The 18,440-nt window shown below is 37.1% G+C and overlaps 1 protein-coding gene across 7 annotated transcripts in view; it reads right to left on the bottom strand.

Moving 5' to 3' along the window:
* Positions 1-1,898: 1,898 nt before the first annotated feature.
* Positions 1,899-18,440, bottom strand: part of LOC112556527 (endoplasmic reticulum aminopeptidase 1-like) — a 33,719-nt gene continuing 17,177 nt past the window's right edge. For all 7 annotated transcript variants that reach the window (XM_025225609.1, XM_025225614.1, XM_025225615.1 and 4 more), the window contains 13 exons: positions 18,242-18,376; positions 15,594-15,725; positions 14,775-14,959; positions 12,491-12,573; positions 12,171-12,298; positions 11,707-11,762; positions 11,132-11,279; positions 10,875-10,948; positions 8,051-8,155; positions 7,564-7,731; positions 6,655-6,795; positions 6,083-6,164; positions 1,899-5,366 (listed from right to left, as the gene is read on the bottom strand). In XM_025225609.1, coding sequence (XP_025081394.1) covers positions 5,217-5,366; positions 6,083-6,164; positions 6,655-6,795; positions 7,564-7,731; positions 8,051-8,155; positions 10,875-10,948; positions 11,132-11,279; positions 11,707-11,762; positions 12,171-12,298; positions 12,491-12,573; positions 14,775-14,959; positions 15,594-15,725; positions 18,242-18,376 — 1,587 coding nt within the window. In that variant the 3' untranslated portion in view covers positions 1,899-5,216. The remainder of the gene's footprint in view (positions 5,367-6,082; positions 6,165-6,654; positions 6,796-7,563; positions 7,732-8,050; positions 8,156-10,874; positions 10,949-11,131; positions 11,280-11,706; positions 11,763-12,170; positions 12,299-12,490; positions 12,574-14,774; positions 14,960-15,593; positions 15,726-18,241; positions 18,377-18,440) is intronic.

Here is an 18,440-nt window from a genome sequence, read left to right as displayed (position 1 = left end):
GTTCTCCATATCAGCGCTCATTACACAAGTAAGAAATTTTTGGTGGTGGTGGGTGGGGTTATGAGGTCACGTCTGCTTGGCCTAGTCGACATAACGGTCTTCACCCTAACCTAATCTTATAAAGATGATTCCTCCAATGTCACTGGACTGTCGTTTGGATTGGGACAGCTTTTACTTTCCAACAATGCCTCCATCCCAATTTGTGTCATGTGTGAACAGTTCGTGATGCCATATGGTGAACTGACCACTGTCAGTGATGATCAATTAAATCAAATCTTCATCCATTTGATAAATTGACCACGAAATAAATCTCGATGTAGATGTCTTTATCGGCATTGGCTACCGACGCACATCGGCCTATCATCATCATCTCTCTCTCTCTTGTGTGTGTGGAGACACCACTTTAAAATTTTTATCTTTTTATTTATTTTTTTTTTTTTTTATTTAATTTTTTTTAGGATTTAGATATGCCATTGTGTGTTTGTGAGAGAGACATTTACGTGTAGCTCAATGTGCTCAGGATTTTTTTTGTTTAAGATTTGTACGACTCACTTGATTAACGTACCTTGAGGTGCATTTTACTCAACACATCAGGATGGAATCGATAGTGGCGTGAATCTGAATTCCAGGAAACCACAAAAACCTAACATCTTTGGTTAGTCCAGTACTTCCTAGTAATATTGAAAACTGTATTAACAACTTGAACTGCGCTCCTCTGTGTATGACAGTGAGTGCGCGTAGAGCGTTGATAAGTTATGTTGCACACTAAGCGGGAGACAAATGCTGTACCCGCCAATTTTCTTTTCCCAAGGGAAGATTATATAATAGACCCTATCTGAGCTTTCTGATTGTCCATCTGGCTCGCGTGGCTTAATTTTGTATCTGATTAGCCGAGCTTATGAGCGTCTGCCACGCTTCAATGAAGGTTGTCGTCCGCTTGATTTAGAACATTCCCATACAGCACTGTATGTGGTATAATAAGCATCTTACGTGAAAAATTATAAACTAGGTCACTTTTAAACTAACTATCAGAATATTGTATAGTTTTAGTTTCAGGCTACAACATACTGTGAAAATTTACGGGATATATGACAACAATTAAAAAGCCGGCTAGAAGATATATGACACTTTTAATCATTACCGCAGCACTACGAGTTGAACAAAGTACATTTGCGCAATATCAGCAAGCTGAATCACTTTACAAACCAAAGCCTTCATATTTGAAAATAATTCTGTTAACTGAGACTATAATTTAAATAGTTTATATATACACACACATAATTATAATTAACCCTGCTTATGATGGAGTATTGATAATAGTAAGACAATAAGTGTAATCGACCTTAGGAAAGCACAGAGATATGTCTGCCATTAAGAGCGAGGAGCAGATCTCATGTATACTCAACACAAAGAATGAAACAAAATTAGTGAATTATGCACAAGAAGACCCCAGTGTTAATGTAATACCTAAAACAGAACGTTCGTTTTTCTCGGATTATATAATGAGATAAATTATTTTAAAAGTCGTTTTCATGCAGTATGTCAGTAGCTTTGACATAAACATTGATCCAGTTGCACACACTTAGCAGAGTGGAGGTATGAGAATGTAGAGAAACTGGAGTTAAGTTTTTTGTTTCTTTCATTAAAACTGATCAGCAGCCTGTTCACAATGTGAAGGTAGAATAGCCATGCATGATTGAACATAATCATAGAGTGAAGACTGAGGCAGAATTACTTGGTCAGGATGAAATTTGTCAACTAGGCAATGGTGTTTTTTTCCAAAGAGTTTGCTTGTGATGTGAAAACAGAGAATAGTCATCATCATCATCAATCATCATCATCAATGTACATACACTCCCACCACCACATGCTCAACCGTAATGAACTAAACCCAATAATTTTAAAACAATTTTGTAGTCTGGTAAGCCTAAGACCACATTTATTTCAAAAAGACATGTATCTATATCAAATACAGTACCTAAATGGAATGCTTCTGCACAGGTAAAGAAATAAATGTCCAAGTGTTTTGTCAGTCTTTTGCAATCAAATGCAAAATCAACCAAAAATATACCACATTCTTAAACAATGAGATTCTTAAAGCAAAAATATGGCACATTATGTATCACTGACCTCTCATATACTTTATTAAACAAACAAAGCAACATGCAAATACCAAGAATGCAAAGTAGCACTAGCCAAATTCCATTATTAATAATTTTTCTAAACAAAGTAAAATACAAAATACTAGTTGTTAACAATCCAAAACAAAACTTGCCTAATACCGATTATTTACAAAAGACAGCAACACAAGCTGCATATTACTTACAAACAATGTATCAATTAAAGCTGCACAAATTACCATATATATGCAATGCAAAGAAACATGCTAAATATAATCTTTTTAACAACACAAAACATCACTTTTAAATGTAAATTCAAAACCAGAACTCAAACTTTTTTCAGTTAAAAAAAAATTGTGAAACTACTGAACACAGTTTTTATATCATAATTTTTTTTTAAAAAAGGCTTCCCTATAGACCTTATTGTGTTGCTGATGTCGTACACCATACCAGCAACATAGGCTGGAATTATCAGGGTGAGAGATAGCACTGGGTGACTAGAAATACAAATAAGTTAAAAGAAAAGCTATATCTGCGGCCACTAAAACAAGATGCAATAGGTAAATAAAAATAGTGCGTCCTACTCGGTATGCAAAAGAACAACCTTCTTCTGCAGCACAAAACAGCTTAAAGGAAGGTGGTCCAAACGACAGGGAGAGGGGAATTGGGGGAATAGGTGTTTTACGCCAAGCCAGCAACTAAGACTATACATGTATCATGGCAAGGCAGCCAGGCCTGAAAACAGATGCCACATGCAGAGAAAGAACAGCGTGTCCGAGATGAAAGCTGAACCCAGGACAGCCAATCTTCACTGTATTGGTGACAGGCGCTAACCGTAACATCACCTGATTGCCCAAAATAGACAGGGAAGGAAGGCATGTAACTTCTCATTATCCAAAGAATCCTGGTGACTGAGACTGAATGCTGATCCTAATGTTAGACTGACAGTCAACAGACACTAGTGACTATAAATAGCAAGTTACTGGTAATGTAACTGTCAGCATGGCCGAAAGTCCAGATAAAAACAATGTCCTTGTTGGACAGTATAAGCTGGACCATGAGAGGTGACAAGAAAGGATACTTTACAGGGCTGACAGTGAATCTGTTGTGAATCTCAACCTGAAGTTTTGCTCCGAAGACAAGTGGATGTGTAGACTACAAAGATGGCATGAAGTCCTGCCAAAAAAATTAATCTGCCATTTGCTGGAGTACTGAACAAATATATCATGATCTGCAGGATGGAACTGCTGCTGCTGCTATGACAGGACAGCCATCTGGGACTTTTGAGCCACTAGTACAGATAGAACAGTAGCCATGATAAAGAGGATCTCTTACAGACAACAAAGAAAAACAAGTTCACTGGCATCAACTTTTTTTTTAACTGTAAGATGAAAGCAAATCTCTTAAACAGGAATATTCCAAGGAGAGAAAGAAATTCTACCTGAATGAGAAATATTCCAGGAACCTCTGCCTGAAGAAATAATAGCTTTTGCTCCTTATTACAAATGTCATAAAAGGCCATTAAGTTCAGGATGAAAAATGATACAGATTGCAAGGTTTCTAAATGAGATTTTAAGCCCATGTTTCAGAAGGCAAAGAGAAATGGGAAAGGGGATCACCAGCATCTGTGTACAAGAGTTGTACAGTTGTGTTCAAGGCATCCATGTCGATGTCAAGCCCCTGATGATGGATAGAAGCTGAGCCATAAATGATGGAAAGCTTGGAATGGACCAGGGCAGGATACAGATGAAGAAAGACACCCCCAGCTAACATGGTAGTGAAAGATCAAGCAGAGCTTTTCAGCAGCAAAGATGAGACCTGATGTGAGGAAGAAAAGATAGCTGACTGTTATTGTGCTGTCTTCTGAGGTCAGAAAGAAAACAAGTAAATGAAACATATTGTTTGCTGTTCAAGTGAAGAAACATGTATAATGGACATGCTGCTTGCAGTACATCCTCATTACATGCAGGTAAGAAGAAAGAGAATATAGTGAGTAATGGGCATGAGTGCACACACACACACAAAATAGAATGAGACAAAAAAGGAATAATGAAGACTGAAGACAGAGAGACAAGAGGTTTAGAAAGACAGAGAGGTTTAGTGGAGATCTGACGACCTGTAATTATGGAAAAATGACAATGTCATTCTCAAATTACAGTGATGACAATGTTAAAAAGCTTGCAATTTACTTACCATTTTTTTCTCCACCTATTTATTCACAGTTTATAAACTAAGTGTAATCACAATGATTGAACATAAAACATGGTCTAATCTGTCAAGTCCATATGGCAGAGTAAGACAGAGCAGCTGAGGACAAGGCTACTCTTCCTTTATTCTCCCTATTATTCCTTGCACTTTACTTATAAATTAAATCTTATTTAGTTCTTGAGAACATGCAACATGTCACACACCATCACAAAATTGCAGAAGCATAGAGCAATAAATTGGTGTCACGCTTAAGCATGCTGTAATTTTAGGTCCACATCAGCATCAAAGCAAACAGATAAGCTAACTCTAAATAAAAGGAAGACAATTCTAGTATTTCAATTCTAGATAATAGGCGATTGCATGGAATGGGGATATTTTAGTAATTCCTAGTAAAAGGGGATGTTAGCGCTGGCTTTGATTTAGTTCCGAGTGGGGGTATGCACACATCACATCTATCACCATAGGTCATTTGGCAGGAAACAAGTACAGAGTGTCACTGCACTTTAACAACTAAAGGGACAACATGGACCAAGACCAGTTATGGTAAGCTGACGTGCAATTCGAGGACGTTTTCTTCATATCTGTTTGCACACTATGTGTGTGCATGTTGGAGTATGCATGCGTATAGACCAATGAATTAATTAGCCAGTTAATTAAGCAGTCTGTTACAAAATACATACTTATGAAATAATCTCTGTTCACTTCTTAGTCTTTCATTAGTCTAAAATTGAGTGCTCAAGGTGTAATATTCATTTTGTTTACATACATTTTGTTGGCTGATGCTGCAAATAAAGGATTAATAAGCGATCCATTAAATTATAAAACAAACTACTGAAGGAAGAATGTCTTATAAGTTCCATGACTTCCACAGCAGCAGGACCAAGTTGTCTATGTTCGTGTGGAATATTCATTTAACCACTTGCTAAGGTCCTGTTGATATCTAGCAGTCCACTCAATGTGTGTCTGCACAGTCTCTAAAGCTTGCTTCAATGCCATCCTTCCACTTCCCAACTGATGGTTCGCAAAAACATGTTGCACCTATGCATAGACAGAAGTGTATCATTCAGTTACTAGTTCCAACTAAGCCCTTGTGCTTGATCTACACTAAAAACCCCATAGAATACAGGTATTCTTCATGTTAATGTGGAAGCTATGGTCAGTGAATTTCTTGCAAAATTGCAAACTGGTGTCAAGCCAAAGGAGAAAAAGGGCTACATGGAATGTGTTATATATTGAAAAATATACACATTACATAATATACACTGTAATGAGAAAGATCAATTATGTGAAAGGTAAAGACCTTTATAAAGTAGCAGTAATAGAGGGTAAATGTATCTAGGTTACAGTGTGTGGAATGTGGAATCCAGTACTACTGGATGAGAATTTTCCAGACACAGCCATAAAAGGCTTTTAACAACTTTATGCTCCAGACAAAGTATGCTCCCCAAACCTGTCCTTAGCAGGCTTCTAACTTTATGTTCCAGACACAAGCCATGGCAGGCTTCTAACAACTCTATGCTCCAAATACGTACAGGCTGTAGCAGGTTTCTAACTTTATGCTCCAGATACAGCCAATAGCAGGCTTCTAACTAATAACTTTATTCTTCAAATACAGCCTACAGCATATTTTAATTTAAATGCGGCCTTATGCTCCACTGGGGGTGATTAGGAATAAGAAGAAGAAGCATATTTTAAGCCACCTGACTAAGCCACTAACTAAACTACCAACAGTCTTCATCACTGCACCCACTTACATTTTCATAATCATACTGCGTGTTGAAGGGTTCTACAACACCTTTAATAATGTTGCCAAACATGAATGACTGTTCTCCATATCTGAAATAAAAAAGTAACATGTTTGTGTATACATCTTCACCTGCATCATATCGTATCATCTGTCTACACATCTCTGAAAATGCTTCCCAGCCAGTAGTTGCTCTCATTCACCTAGACTACAGTAAATGTTCTTTTATTGCATCTAAACATATTTATTTTTCAGCTGCTTCCATACAGTTAACAAATATTTTCCTCTCTTGAGTAGCTAATAAAATGGAATTGTCAATATTGTCATTTATGAATTATAAATATCCACATTTTAAATTCAGAAATAGCTCTTTGGTGTATATATTCATAGATTCAGATATACATTTGAAACAAGGCTTTCAAAACTTTAAATTTAAATACACATACAAGCTTTTTTAGTTGGTTACAACCACAGGAGCATTTACACATAGAAAATAAGCTAACTGCATTTAAACCACTTCATCATTAAAATTATTAGTTACTGCCCCTGTAAAATAGTTCTGCTGCAAAACTAAATGAGTACCGCTGATATAAAGTATCCCAGTTCTGCTGCACGAAGTGCCAAGAAAACATGTGTCCAGCTTTATTGTTTGCAACTCCACGAATGATAGTATCAACATCTTGTGTACGTATCTTCTCTTTGTTCAAACTGTCTCTCAAAAACCTGAAAAATTAAACATCATCAATTTTGTGGGCAGCCAGATATAAGCACAAGATATTGATTTTCCTCAGAGGGATGGTCAACTATTTATCAATTCAACCAAGTTGATGTAATCACACAAGTCAAGACAACCTCTATTAGCATGAGATGATTTTACCACAGTTCGAGACACTTCTACTACAGATAACAGAGTTTATCATTGCCCTCATGAAAAACATGGAGCAACATTTAGGTTATATGTGTTAAGTAGATCTACTCACTTAGAAGCCTATTGCATCTATTATAATTGACAGTGAAATCTAACATGCACAATAATATTTTAATGACTTTGTCTCTCCCTCCCACACACACACCCCCCCAGATAAAGATTATTGATTCCTTTATTCAACAGGGCATTAGTTCCCTTTGAAAGGCTATGTGAGATTGGAATAACACGCTGTACATAGTGACAAGCCAGACAGGCAAGATATGCATAAATTTGTACAACTGAAGCAATAAAAGGGTGTTTCCAATTATGAGAAGTTAATGTGTCAACTGAATGTAAGCCCGAACCATGAATGTATGGGAATGCTATGACACTCTAGGGTCAGGAATAGTGGTAGAGTAAGATGTAGGGATTGCGTTAAGGTCAATTTTGTTTTCAGTTTTAGGGTGTAAGTCATGCCATCCATGCATGGTTGGTCCTCCTGAAGTAAAGTTGTTCTAAATCCCCAGAACTACACAGAAGCAAGAATAACAGAAAACTGGCCATAAAAACTTATTAAGACATACAGCTGTAAGCGACGGGGATCCATAGTGTTTGCCAGCGCTTGCATCATCTGTCTTTTTTCTGTAGGGATGGTTGAACTGAGATACTTCTGCCAGACATACTGCCATGCTTTGTCATCCCCATACTTTACACCAGTCTTGTATGCTAGAGTCCGTAGATTGGACTGGATGCTGACATTAAAAAAAAAAAAAGTTCTATTTTTGGTCTATTTCTATACTTCATGAAGAATTTACATTTATTCAACAAACTAAAATTCTAAAAAAAAAAACAACTTGATAAGAGAAGCACCAATCCAGACTTTTGTCCAATAATTTTCTGGCAGCTGATTACACTGACAAATTCCTTGTTTACCATGATTTATTCCTTTTCTTTTACCTAGGGCATTTCTTCAATCTTTTTATTCAACTGATAAGTTTAGACCTTGTGTGTCTATATCTGTTCTGACTGGCCTAGGTTGTCAAATGACTGCAATCACCAGCATGCCTATACCTTGTGCTATTTTCCATCCATGCATTAAACTTCTGTCTAGCGGCATCAATAGTGGGTCTGTGGTCCAGTTGTGTTGCAAAGGACAATAACCTTTCCTGCAACAACCTGTAAAAAACAACTTCCATAAATTTTTCACAGATATTAAAAGATGCTGGCATCATTATCCCTGTGATGTCAATTTCAATTAGCTCAGCTTAACTCTGACCATGAGCTTCTATTGCTACATCTTTCTTCTTAACAATAAATATAAAATCAATAATTATAATCAACAATCACTAATTAAAAATAATAATAAAGTTAATTTATATAGCACTTAACACCACCAAAGGCAGGCTCAAAGTGCTCTACAAAAAAAAAAGAAAGAAAGAAAGAAAAGCACACAGATATTAATAATGGGCGTTGATCTTAAAAAAAAAAAAAAAGTAATAATAAGGCTGCATCTTCACTTAGTTTGGCTACATGTTAAATAACGCCATCAGTACATATGCAATCTGTATACTTGCCATGCATGAAATCTTCGGTAAGTGAATAAAGTTTTGCTTTAAAAAGTAGTTGAGAGTTAGTACAGCAGTTGTAGAAAAGAAAGCAGTCTGAAGTTGACACTGCTGATACACAGATCTAAAATGTAAGTTATGGCAAAATGGCGCTGATGTGGCAGAAGAAATAAAATGGTGTAGAAAAGAAGAAAAGTGGCACAGGCACAGAATTAAATCAAGGAATTTATGAAATTGCATTATAGATGCACAGATCAATACTGCACAAAAAGCTTAAACTCAGAAAATAGGAAAAGATAAAAAGCAGCAGAGAGCTAAAACCCCTCTAGCCAGTTAGGCAAAGGAATATCACTGGAATCAATGTTAAATGCAAGACATTCTGTCAAGATTGCAATGTATTTGGGAATATTGCATTGGAGGTCACCTTTGCCTGCCACAGAGCGTGGTTACTACAGGCTGGGCTTGCCTGTCAGGTGCCAGGTCAGATGTTACTTCAGCCCTGGTTACATCTGAAGTCATGGGTTGGCGCTGGCATCGTCCTTTCCTGTCATCAATAGCTTTGGTGCTTGCTCCTTAGTATTCTTTAGCATGACCCTGCTTCTACGATATGTACACCATCGTCAGTTCAGACAATGAATGACCCTGAGACTTCAGTTGCAGAGACTTCAGTGGCTGGCTTAAGATAGCTGTTCTTGTCCTTCTGCATGCGGACAGTGTCTCCGGGCTGAAGAGGGGGGAGTGGTTGTGACAACGCCGTCTTGCTGTAATTCTTGGCTTGATGTTCTCGCTGTCTGTTGGCTGCCTGTTGGAACTGCTGCTGGTTTGGAATGCTTGATCTAAGGTAGATGTCTGTAACTGGCAGTCTTGTTCTGAGACATCTGTTTATCAGCAATTGTGCTAGTGACACACTGCTTGGTAGCAGGGTACTTCTGTGTTGTTGAATGGGTCTTGCCCTGACACCTTTCCTTTCTTTAGAATGTTTTTTTAAGGTCTGTATGTCACTCTATGCTAGGCCATTGGACTGTGAGCGCTTGAGGCTGGAAGAAATGTTCTGAAATCCCCACTCTTTAACAAACTTTGTGAAATCTGCACTACTGAACTGAGGTCCATTGTCTGACAGTAGCTCTTGGGGGATGCTATAATGTGCAAACTGAGATTCCATTGCAAGGATAATGTCAATCTTGTCTGTCTTCAATCAGAGAGTCTTTCAGAATTCCAAATTCACATGCTTTGATTTTCAAGTATGTTAGAAAACTATTAAGCGTTTCACCTTCATTTTGATTTCTTGAGAAGAAAACATGTCTCTGATAGTGACTTTCCTTCTTGGAGCACAGTATTGTTTAAATTTACTGAGAATGCAGTCAATAACATGAAAGTCAGTTGCTTCATCGCAGAGGTCCTAGCACTGATCTGGTGGCCATTGGAATGTATTCTATACATCTATTGCTTCTGGCCCAACAAAGAGAAGCAGTGTCATGCTCTGTACCTTACTGCTTTTGGTATCTAGACCCCTTGCTGCTTGATAAACATGAAACACTTGCTTTTGTTATTGGTTCCTCTTTGTGTTTTCTGTATTTGATTTTATTCTTCATTTAGTATGGCTGTTTATTCTTTTACAGTTCATATGTTATTTGTTTATTTTCCTGACCCTCGTATGCAAGCCACCACGCCACTAGAAGGTAAACTGCCTCAACTGGTGGAGGATGCTCTCCTTAAGCAGGAGAAAATTTATTTGGTTACACTGTGTCTCCCCAAAAATAAGACCTAGCCTGGAAATAAGCTCTCGAATGATTTTTCAGGATGCTCATGATATAAGCACTACCCAAAATATAAGCCCTAGTTAAGAAAAGAAGCCAGATGGACAGATCAATTTCATTCATCCGTTGAAACACAAAACAGACATATTGAATAGTAAAGTAAGGATATTAATATACAAATAAATATTATTATTAGATTAATGCCTAAAGTAAATGATAATATAAATTATAATTTTTGTAAATGCCCAAGCAAGCACCTTTAGATGAGAGGTATATGTCTTTGTACAAATAAAGTCACAAGAAATTCGAACCGGCATTCTGGGTTTCAAGAGTTATGATGATGTTCCAGAAGAAGATGATATGACTTTTATAATAAATGTAGATTTGTGTCCATGTAAAAATAATCAACCAGGAAATAAGGAGCAAAAATTAATATAAGACCTGGTCTTTTGAGGAAACATGACAGAGTGTTAATTTATAAATGTTGTCTGCTAAAATCAATGAAAAATTGCTACTTCTGCTTACACTTTACACAATATCAAAATCATCATTATTAATTTCACCCATACTTACTGATCCAAATGACCATTTTTCTCTTCCCAGCCCATATTTGACAGATGTCCTGACACAAGATCCAGCATGTAAGCCTGCCATGAATAACAATTGTATGAGAATGCATCTGCTCATGGTTGCAATGGCACACAAGTCTATACAATATCAGAGCTAATATTGAAAATTAAGGAAACATTAGAACTGGACCAATATTAATTGCTGGTCTTGTGATAAACAGTATTTTCTAAAGAATTAATTCATCAACTATGGATACATACCTGAAGAATAGGATACTCATCAGTCAGGTACATTCTATTTTTGATGAAAGAATAAGCAGAAATGATTGTCTCCCATGGCACAAGGTGGGTCTCATGTTTCAGATAGGCCAGAAGCTCAAACAGTATTGAATACTTCAGCTGGCCAGTCCTGATCATTAAGATACATATTTACCAAAGAACTTACACATTATCTAGAAATATAATTAAGAAGACTTACTTTGTTGAATTTTAGAAGTTTACATGTAACACTGAGAGTGAACAAAGAGAAAAGGCACAAGGGACTGTGGCTTAGGGGAAGGAGTTAAAAAAAATATTGACTTATAAAACTGCACTTTTCATTTAAGATATTAGCATAAAAATAATTTTAAAATAGTGTAATTTTATATGTAGTTCATGTACTCAAGAACTTGGCCTAAATCACACTACTATTCATTCAAATTCTTTTAACCTACTATTTGGTAGGCTTACCTGACTAAATCTTATTTGTTAAATGAGTTTGGGCTGTTTCCTTTATTATCATAGTTCAAGCATTTTTTTAGCAAATACTGAACTGTGTAATTAAATCATGCTAATACCTGGCTAAGGCAAAGGCATCATCAAGTAAGCCTGCTCGGTCTTCAGGGCTGAATACCTGCAACAATACATTAACTGTTAATACACTTTAACTTTTGAAGAGTAGTAATTCAGCACTTAATACTTACCAACAGCTTGCTTCAGCGCTGTCAAATATTTCATTTATTAACTTAATAGATGTTTATTTTAATGATAATAATACATGAAGCTACAAAATGGATTCTCCTGCACAATGCACTGTGCAACAAAAGACTACAAACTGACAAGTTTAATAGATTTGAAAAATGAAAAAAGCTTCAAAATTTACAAATTCAAAATTCTCTCATGATATGACATAACATGACACTTCTACATTTTTTGTTGAAGAAGAGAAGTAAACAGAGTTTATAAGTATGAAAATGTATGACATTTGACTACCACCATTATTATCAACCTCATCATTTCAGGATGACTACAGACTACTTACTTCGGCTTGTTGCATTAGCTGCTCTATTATTTTCTTCCACATAGTTTCTTCATAATTGACACGGTATAGACCCAGTGACCGGTAGTTTCCCTTGATCCACAGCACATCTCTTGGGTATGGCACTGAGACTAAAGACAAGATGTATAACTTAAGGCTGTGGGTGTTCAGATGAGACTATACACCAGATGCAAGATGTACCATAAAAAATTGAGTTAGATTAAAAAATCACTTTTATGTGGATAAGCCTTATCTGCTTCCACTGCAGATGACTAGCATGTGAGACACATTAAAACCTGCAAACCTAAAAGTAAGCCTCTTACCTTCCCTTTCATTTATCCACACAAGGCGTGGTTTATCTGGTGATGCAGATGTTATATACTGGAAAGGCACAATCCATGTGTAGCTGAAAAGGCAAAACATGACAAACTGGACTGTAGGATATGTGTCAACAAAAACAAACATAAAGTCCACTGCCTAGTGGTCATAGGGGCAGCAAGTTTTCACTCATTCTCCATGTCTAGGTAATGACACATAGAAGCTTCAACTCTTTTTTTCTGCACCCCCTTATTTTCCCTGATAAATCTGGTACCTAATTGGATGGGTAGAAAGGGATTTTCAATCACCAACCCAAACTAGCTTAAAACCTGTGTGGCCTTCAGCTTCAGCCTGAGCATGCTAACCACAAGGCTACTGAACCTTCCCGTAATTAAAGTAGAAAATAACACTGCAATATGAACTTGTACTAAGTCTGTAAGCTTTCTAATATTTTCTGCTTTAAAAATGTCTATTCTAGACATCAGAATGCTTTTTACTTTATCTATAGATGGGAAGGTAATCAGTGTTTGGTGTCCCAATAAATTCACAAATAATAAGGAAAAATAAAAGGATAAAAAAATAAGTAAAAATAAGGAAATTTATAATGGAGTATTGAAAACTGAATGTCTTTCTGGATGCTTTCGTGATAATTTTATCATCAGCCATATGAATCTAAATGGAAGAAAAAAAAATCCCAATAAATACTGTCAAGCAGGTCACAACTTTGCATGCATAGAAAAGCTCATGCTCCTGTCCACGTCTCATCTGAAAGGGAGATGCATGCATTCTCCTAGATCAGGGGGGAATCTTTTCTCTGCCAAGGGCTGTTTGGATATTTATAGCATCATTCACAGGCCACACAAAGTTATCAATTTTAAATTCGCCTGCTACATTTAGTCAAGAGGGTGGCTTTGTCACAGTGCATTAAATTAACACTGCTGCAACATGTACAATGCCAGCCTGCTTAGCACAGCCAACAAGAAGCATACATATCCCATCCTGTACTCACACATCCTGCCTATCTCATAATGACATACCTTGCTTGTTTCTCAAAATTTATGCTGTTGTTATGAATTGTTGTTGTTGTTGTTGTTGTTGTTGTTGTTGTTGTATAAATTCATGTGGCTATTTAAAAAAGCTCCTTGATTTGTTGAATTTTTATTCCTGTCTGTAGCTGCCTTGGAAGGGCCAGACCAAATGATTTCAAGGACCTTGTATGGCCTGAAGCCAGATGTTCCCCACCCTGCTGTAGGCAGTTGCCACCAGAAAAATCAGACAGATCTAAATCACAGACATAGCCTAATTCAGAACTGTTAACTGATGTCATGACCATCAGAAAGATGAGACTGATCTAAATCACTGATCTTTAGGTTCAGAAGTGTATGCTTTGCTTAGGACTTCTGTTATTTCTAAGACTTCTCATACTTTTTGCACACTTGGCAACCCTTAGTAAACTGTATCACCTTGAACCTATTCCCTTCTCCCCACCCCCCAGAATAGAGGGAAAATCTACACACCAGTTAACTGTCATCCTGCTTACCAATTAAAGGGTGCAAATCAATATGGAAATGTGTAGGTAACACTATGCAGGTAAATGTGTATAGTGTTTTAAGCCTATTAGCACACATCACATTTACGTACAAAAATTAAAACATATTCTGTGCAACTTGTATCGACAGTGTCTTGTAAATGGGCTGCAGGTCGAATATGGTAATTATCTGCAAATGCAATGTTGCCAATGTTTTACCTATTGTTATCTGTGTCCTCCCCATTGGCAAGGTTTGCTCACGTATATCATAGTTCATTTTGAGTCCATCACATTTGTTTCTTTTTTAGTTTTGAAAAGGAAAATCTTTGAGTTGTCATGTGATCATTCCTGTTTTCAGTTTTTTTGGTGGGCTGTTGTCCATCTCATGCCAAATGGCATTGCATGTACTGACTGAGCAATTCTGTGTGTGAATGAGCTAATGAGTGAGCAAGTGGTAAAAGAGTTGGGAATCTTGAAGCTGATCTGTGAAAAAGGCAGAACTTACTATTTTAGCATACATTTTTCTAAACTCTTTGTTTCAATATATACAGGGTTTTTTTTCTCAGTTTCGCCTTAATTTCACATGCTTAAAGTTCAGATGTTACCTTCTCAATCACTGTATATGGCCTTACAATGTTGGTTCCAACCTCGTTACTAAACAATATGCAATTTGCATTCGTTTCAGGAATAACTCTAATTTACTTACAAAATTCTGCCTAATAGGCATATCTAATTCAACTGAAAATGACACAGATACTCACTTGAATGGTGAGATATTGTTGCTGTCTTGATTACACAGCTGGCAGCCCAGCAGAAACCGATTTTGTCGGAGAGTAAGATTCCCAGAACCAGGAGCCGAACTCACTGATATGACTGGATACCCCATCTGCATTGTCCATGTATCCATCATCTGTGCCACAGTCAGCCCATCTGACATACTGCTGACCTGTGTGTACAAGCCCACATTTCCTATGAATGTTTACTCTTATCTACTAAAAACACTAACATCAGTGATGTGAGAAAGTGTCTGTACACATGCAAGATGCACTGACTGCAGACACAACTGTGAAGACACAGCTCTACTCTTAACTGGAAATATGTGATTTTACATGCAACCTCCACTGTAACACAACTTTGCTATAATGGTGGCATTGGAAATCTTCAGGAAGACCAGACTAGCAAGGCAACCAGAATTTCTGCTTAACTTTGATCACTGATGTCCAACATCTACACATTTCTGCTATCAAGATAACTCTAGCCAGCCACCACTACGAGAATAAAGTTTTGTATCTAAACTCTATGTTTCTAATAAAATTATAAAAACAATACCTCAAAATAATGTCTAAGCATGTATGCATGTATTTGTTCGCAAAACATGAGCATGCAAATGTTTGTGTATATGTGTGCGAGGATGCTGATGTAGTTGTATATTCTCTTCAGATGGGCAAGTAGAGAAATAGGTATGCATCCAAATTTACTCTTGTTCTTATTAAAACCAAACTAATCCCTTAATTCATGTTACAATTAATGTTATAAAAGAAATGACATTATCAAGATGGAAAAAGTGCATTGTAACTCACACTTTGTATAGCGTCCCACAGGTCTGCTGTGCGTGCATTACCGTAGGCATGGGACTTGAGGTATGTGCTTAATCCTCTCTGAAACTGGTCCTTTCCAACCACACTCTGAAGCATTCGTATCAAGCATGCTCCCTGCAACAAAATTCCTTCCCAATCCAGATGCCACAATTCTGTCTTGACTGGTTTTGAAAATAAAAGTATACTATGTGATTGACTCTGGTGTGTATGATTTTCAAAATATTTTACCTAAATAACTTTTACTAAAAAAATACAAAATATGAAAAAGATTTTTTTCAAACAAACACTTTCATAAAAATAAAATCTTGTATTCACTACCTTGTGTCTGGTATGCAGGGTGCTCACTAGTCAGGTGAGCAGAGGCCCTCAGATATATATATATAGACAACAGCAAAACAAATGACTCCAGTTTGGTTTGTTTTCAACCAGCACTCAACACAATTAACATGGAGGTTAAAAGCGCAGCAACATTGTGTCATCTTGTAAGTCTTGAAGAAAGAATTTACATTAAAGATATCATTTATGGGAGAATAGTAATCAGAGGTATGAAACCTTTGGTGAGCACAGAACTAAACAACCAACTAGGAAACTTCTTTCAGACAACAGTGAATGGCCACTATACGTAACCCTATCCCTTTGTACTGCTCAATATATTGGAAAACATCTTGTGAAAAACCTTTCATGACCATCACACTTCCATTTCCACTAGTAGAAGGACACTATGCAACATTGATCTGTATGTGAGAATCAACCATTGTAAGACCTCGCCAACAGGCTGACAGACAGCATGAATACATATGGAATGTAGACCAGCACTAAGAGTAAGGTAATGGTTAACACAAACGACAGTGGAAATGCTGAGATCTACAACAACAAAGTACAGCTTGAGAAGATAAACAGCTCTGAGGACTTAGGAACCACCCTTTTCAAAGATGGCAGCTGCACTGCAGATATCTGCATCAGAATAGCAACAGCAACAGTGACAATGGCCAGGCTGGAAAGGATCTTGTGCAGCAACATCATCAGGTTTGCTACCAAGGACAGACTGTACAAGTCTGTCATAGTGCATCCTACTTTACAGATATGAGATATGGACTCTGCTTGTTGATATGGAGAGGAGAATCCAGGTATTTGCGAAAATAAGCCTGAGGAAGCTACTTCAAATATCCTTCATGTACCTAGGATGCCACATTTGTGGGATACCAGGAATCCCTCCAGTGCAAGCTGATCTAGTTCAGGCATGTGACTAGGTAAAGTGTCCACTGCAAAACTAAAAGGTGTGGACTGGTCATTTCATGCTGGACCTACTTAAAACAGGCCTAAGGCCCAAGATCTATTACTTGGTCTACAATTACTGACTAGAATCTATTCCTATCATGTTTTGAGACTTCATACAGTGAAAAGTAGACCACACAGATTTAAGTGGGCACAGACATATAAAAAAGATCACATACTATATGATCAGCAACAGTTAGGTGTCTGAATGTCTATTGAATTCCTACAAAGTTGTACACTGTCTCTACAAATGCTGTGCTGAGCGTGGGATGATGCTGTGGGATGATGCTGTGCTCCTAACTTTACCAATATATGTATATGTACAGAGAAGTGGGAGATATGCTTTTTAAATAATATGTTGTTGTTGTTATTATTATCATCAATTCACAAGCCTTGTCAGCTGCTTGCCTATTTAGTTGTACCCCTGATTATCAGTAGTGATGGACCAGCATCACTGTTTGTCAAATGATATGAAAACGAATCAAAAGAAATCATATCTACAAACAGTTGGAAAAAATTCTCGAAAAGAAGCATTTTGCTGAAATAGGATGTGGACTGCACAGTTCACACTCACTGTGCATGATAGTGGGACTTTTGGTGGATTTACTGTTCCTTTTGCTTTTCGGTTTCTCATTTATAAATTAAACATTTTTATATAGATGTAAACAGCCTTAACATCAATGAAAAGGAATGCTTTTTCAGATCATCATCAGTTTCCATTGCTTTTGTGGTAATGGAGTAACCCAAGCCACCTGAAGCAAGGACAGAAGGGAGTAGCTTAAAGATTTCAGAGGAAACCCTACCTACAACACTAAGATGTAAGCTTTACCAAGGAACACTTTACATGACATACTTGTTAGAGGTGAACATAAAGTTACTAGAACTGCAAAAACAACACATACTAAAACCAATTGCTTTTGTAATGTACCAAGAACCCCTGCTTACTTGATCTTGGGGTGAGGACATGCCAGCACAAAAGAACTTTACCCTACAGGTTAGTCAAAAATACATTCTTGCCAGACCAAAAACAAGGGTTTCCTTCCATATTTATTCATTCTTGCACAGCACGATGTATTTTGCAATGTTACCTATCGCCAAGCAAATGTGTTAATAGTTTTACGTTATTCTTATCATCAGTCCTTTAGCCTTGTTAGCTTTTGTAAGATCCTGACAAATTGTGCCATTTTCCATCGTTCTCTTTCATTTTCTAAGTCAGGCTTGCCCACATTTTGCTTAAGACTGCCCAAATGCCTGGTGTCTTGTTAACATCTACTAATGTTTATTTTGTAACATGATAAGATCCATCTGGTCATAGTCTACCAAGAATTGACAATTCACTGAGTTGCATGAGTTACCTTGTCATAAGATATCTTGTCAAAAATCTCATTGATCTCAGCTGGGTTCTTGACTTGTGCCTGGATAGGATGTGAGCTGGTGAAACTATCCAAAAACAGTGCATTTTGCAGGGAATCAGATACAAATTGCTCTTCCTGCAACACAACATTAGCAGCCATGACCACTCATTACATGTTCATACTTTTATCTTGTTCACCA

Source organism: Pomacea canaliculata, linkage group LG2 (genome assembly GCF_003073045.1).
Source record: "Pomacea canaliculata isolate SZHN2017 linkage group LG2, ASM307304v1, whole genome shotgun sequence".
In the NCBI taxonomy this organism is placed as follows: domain Eukaryota; kingdom Metazoa; phylum Mollusca; class Gastropoda; order Architaenioglossa; family Ampullariidae; genus Pomacea; species Pomacea canaliculata.
This window is presented reverse-complemented; position numbering and strand designations above follow the sequence as displayed.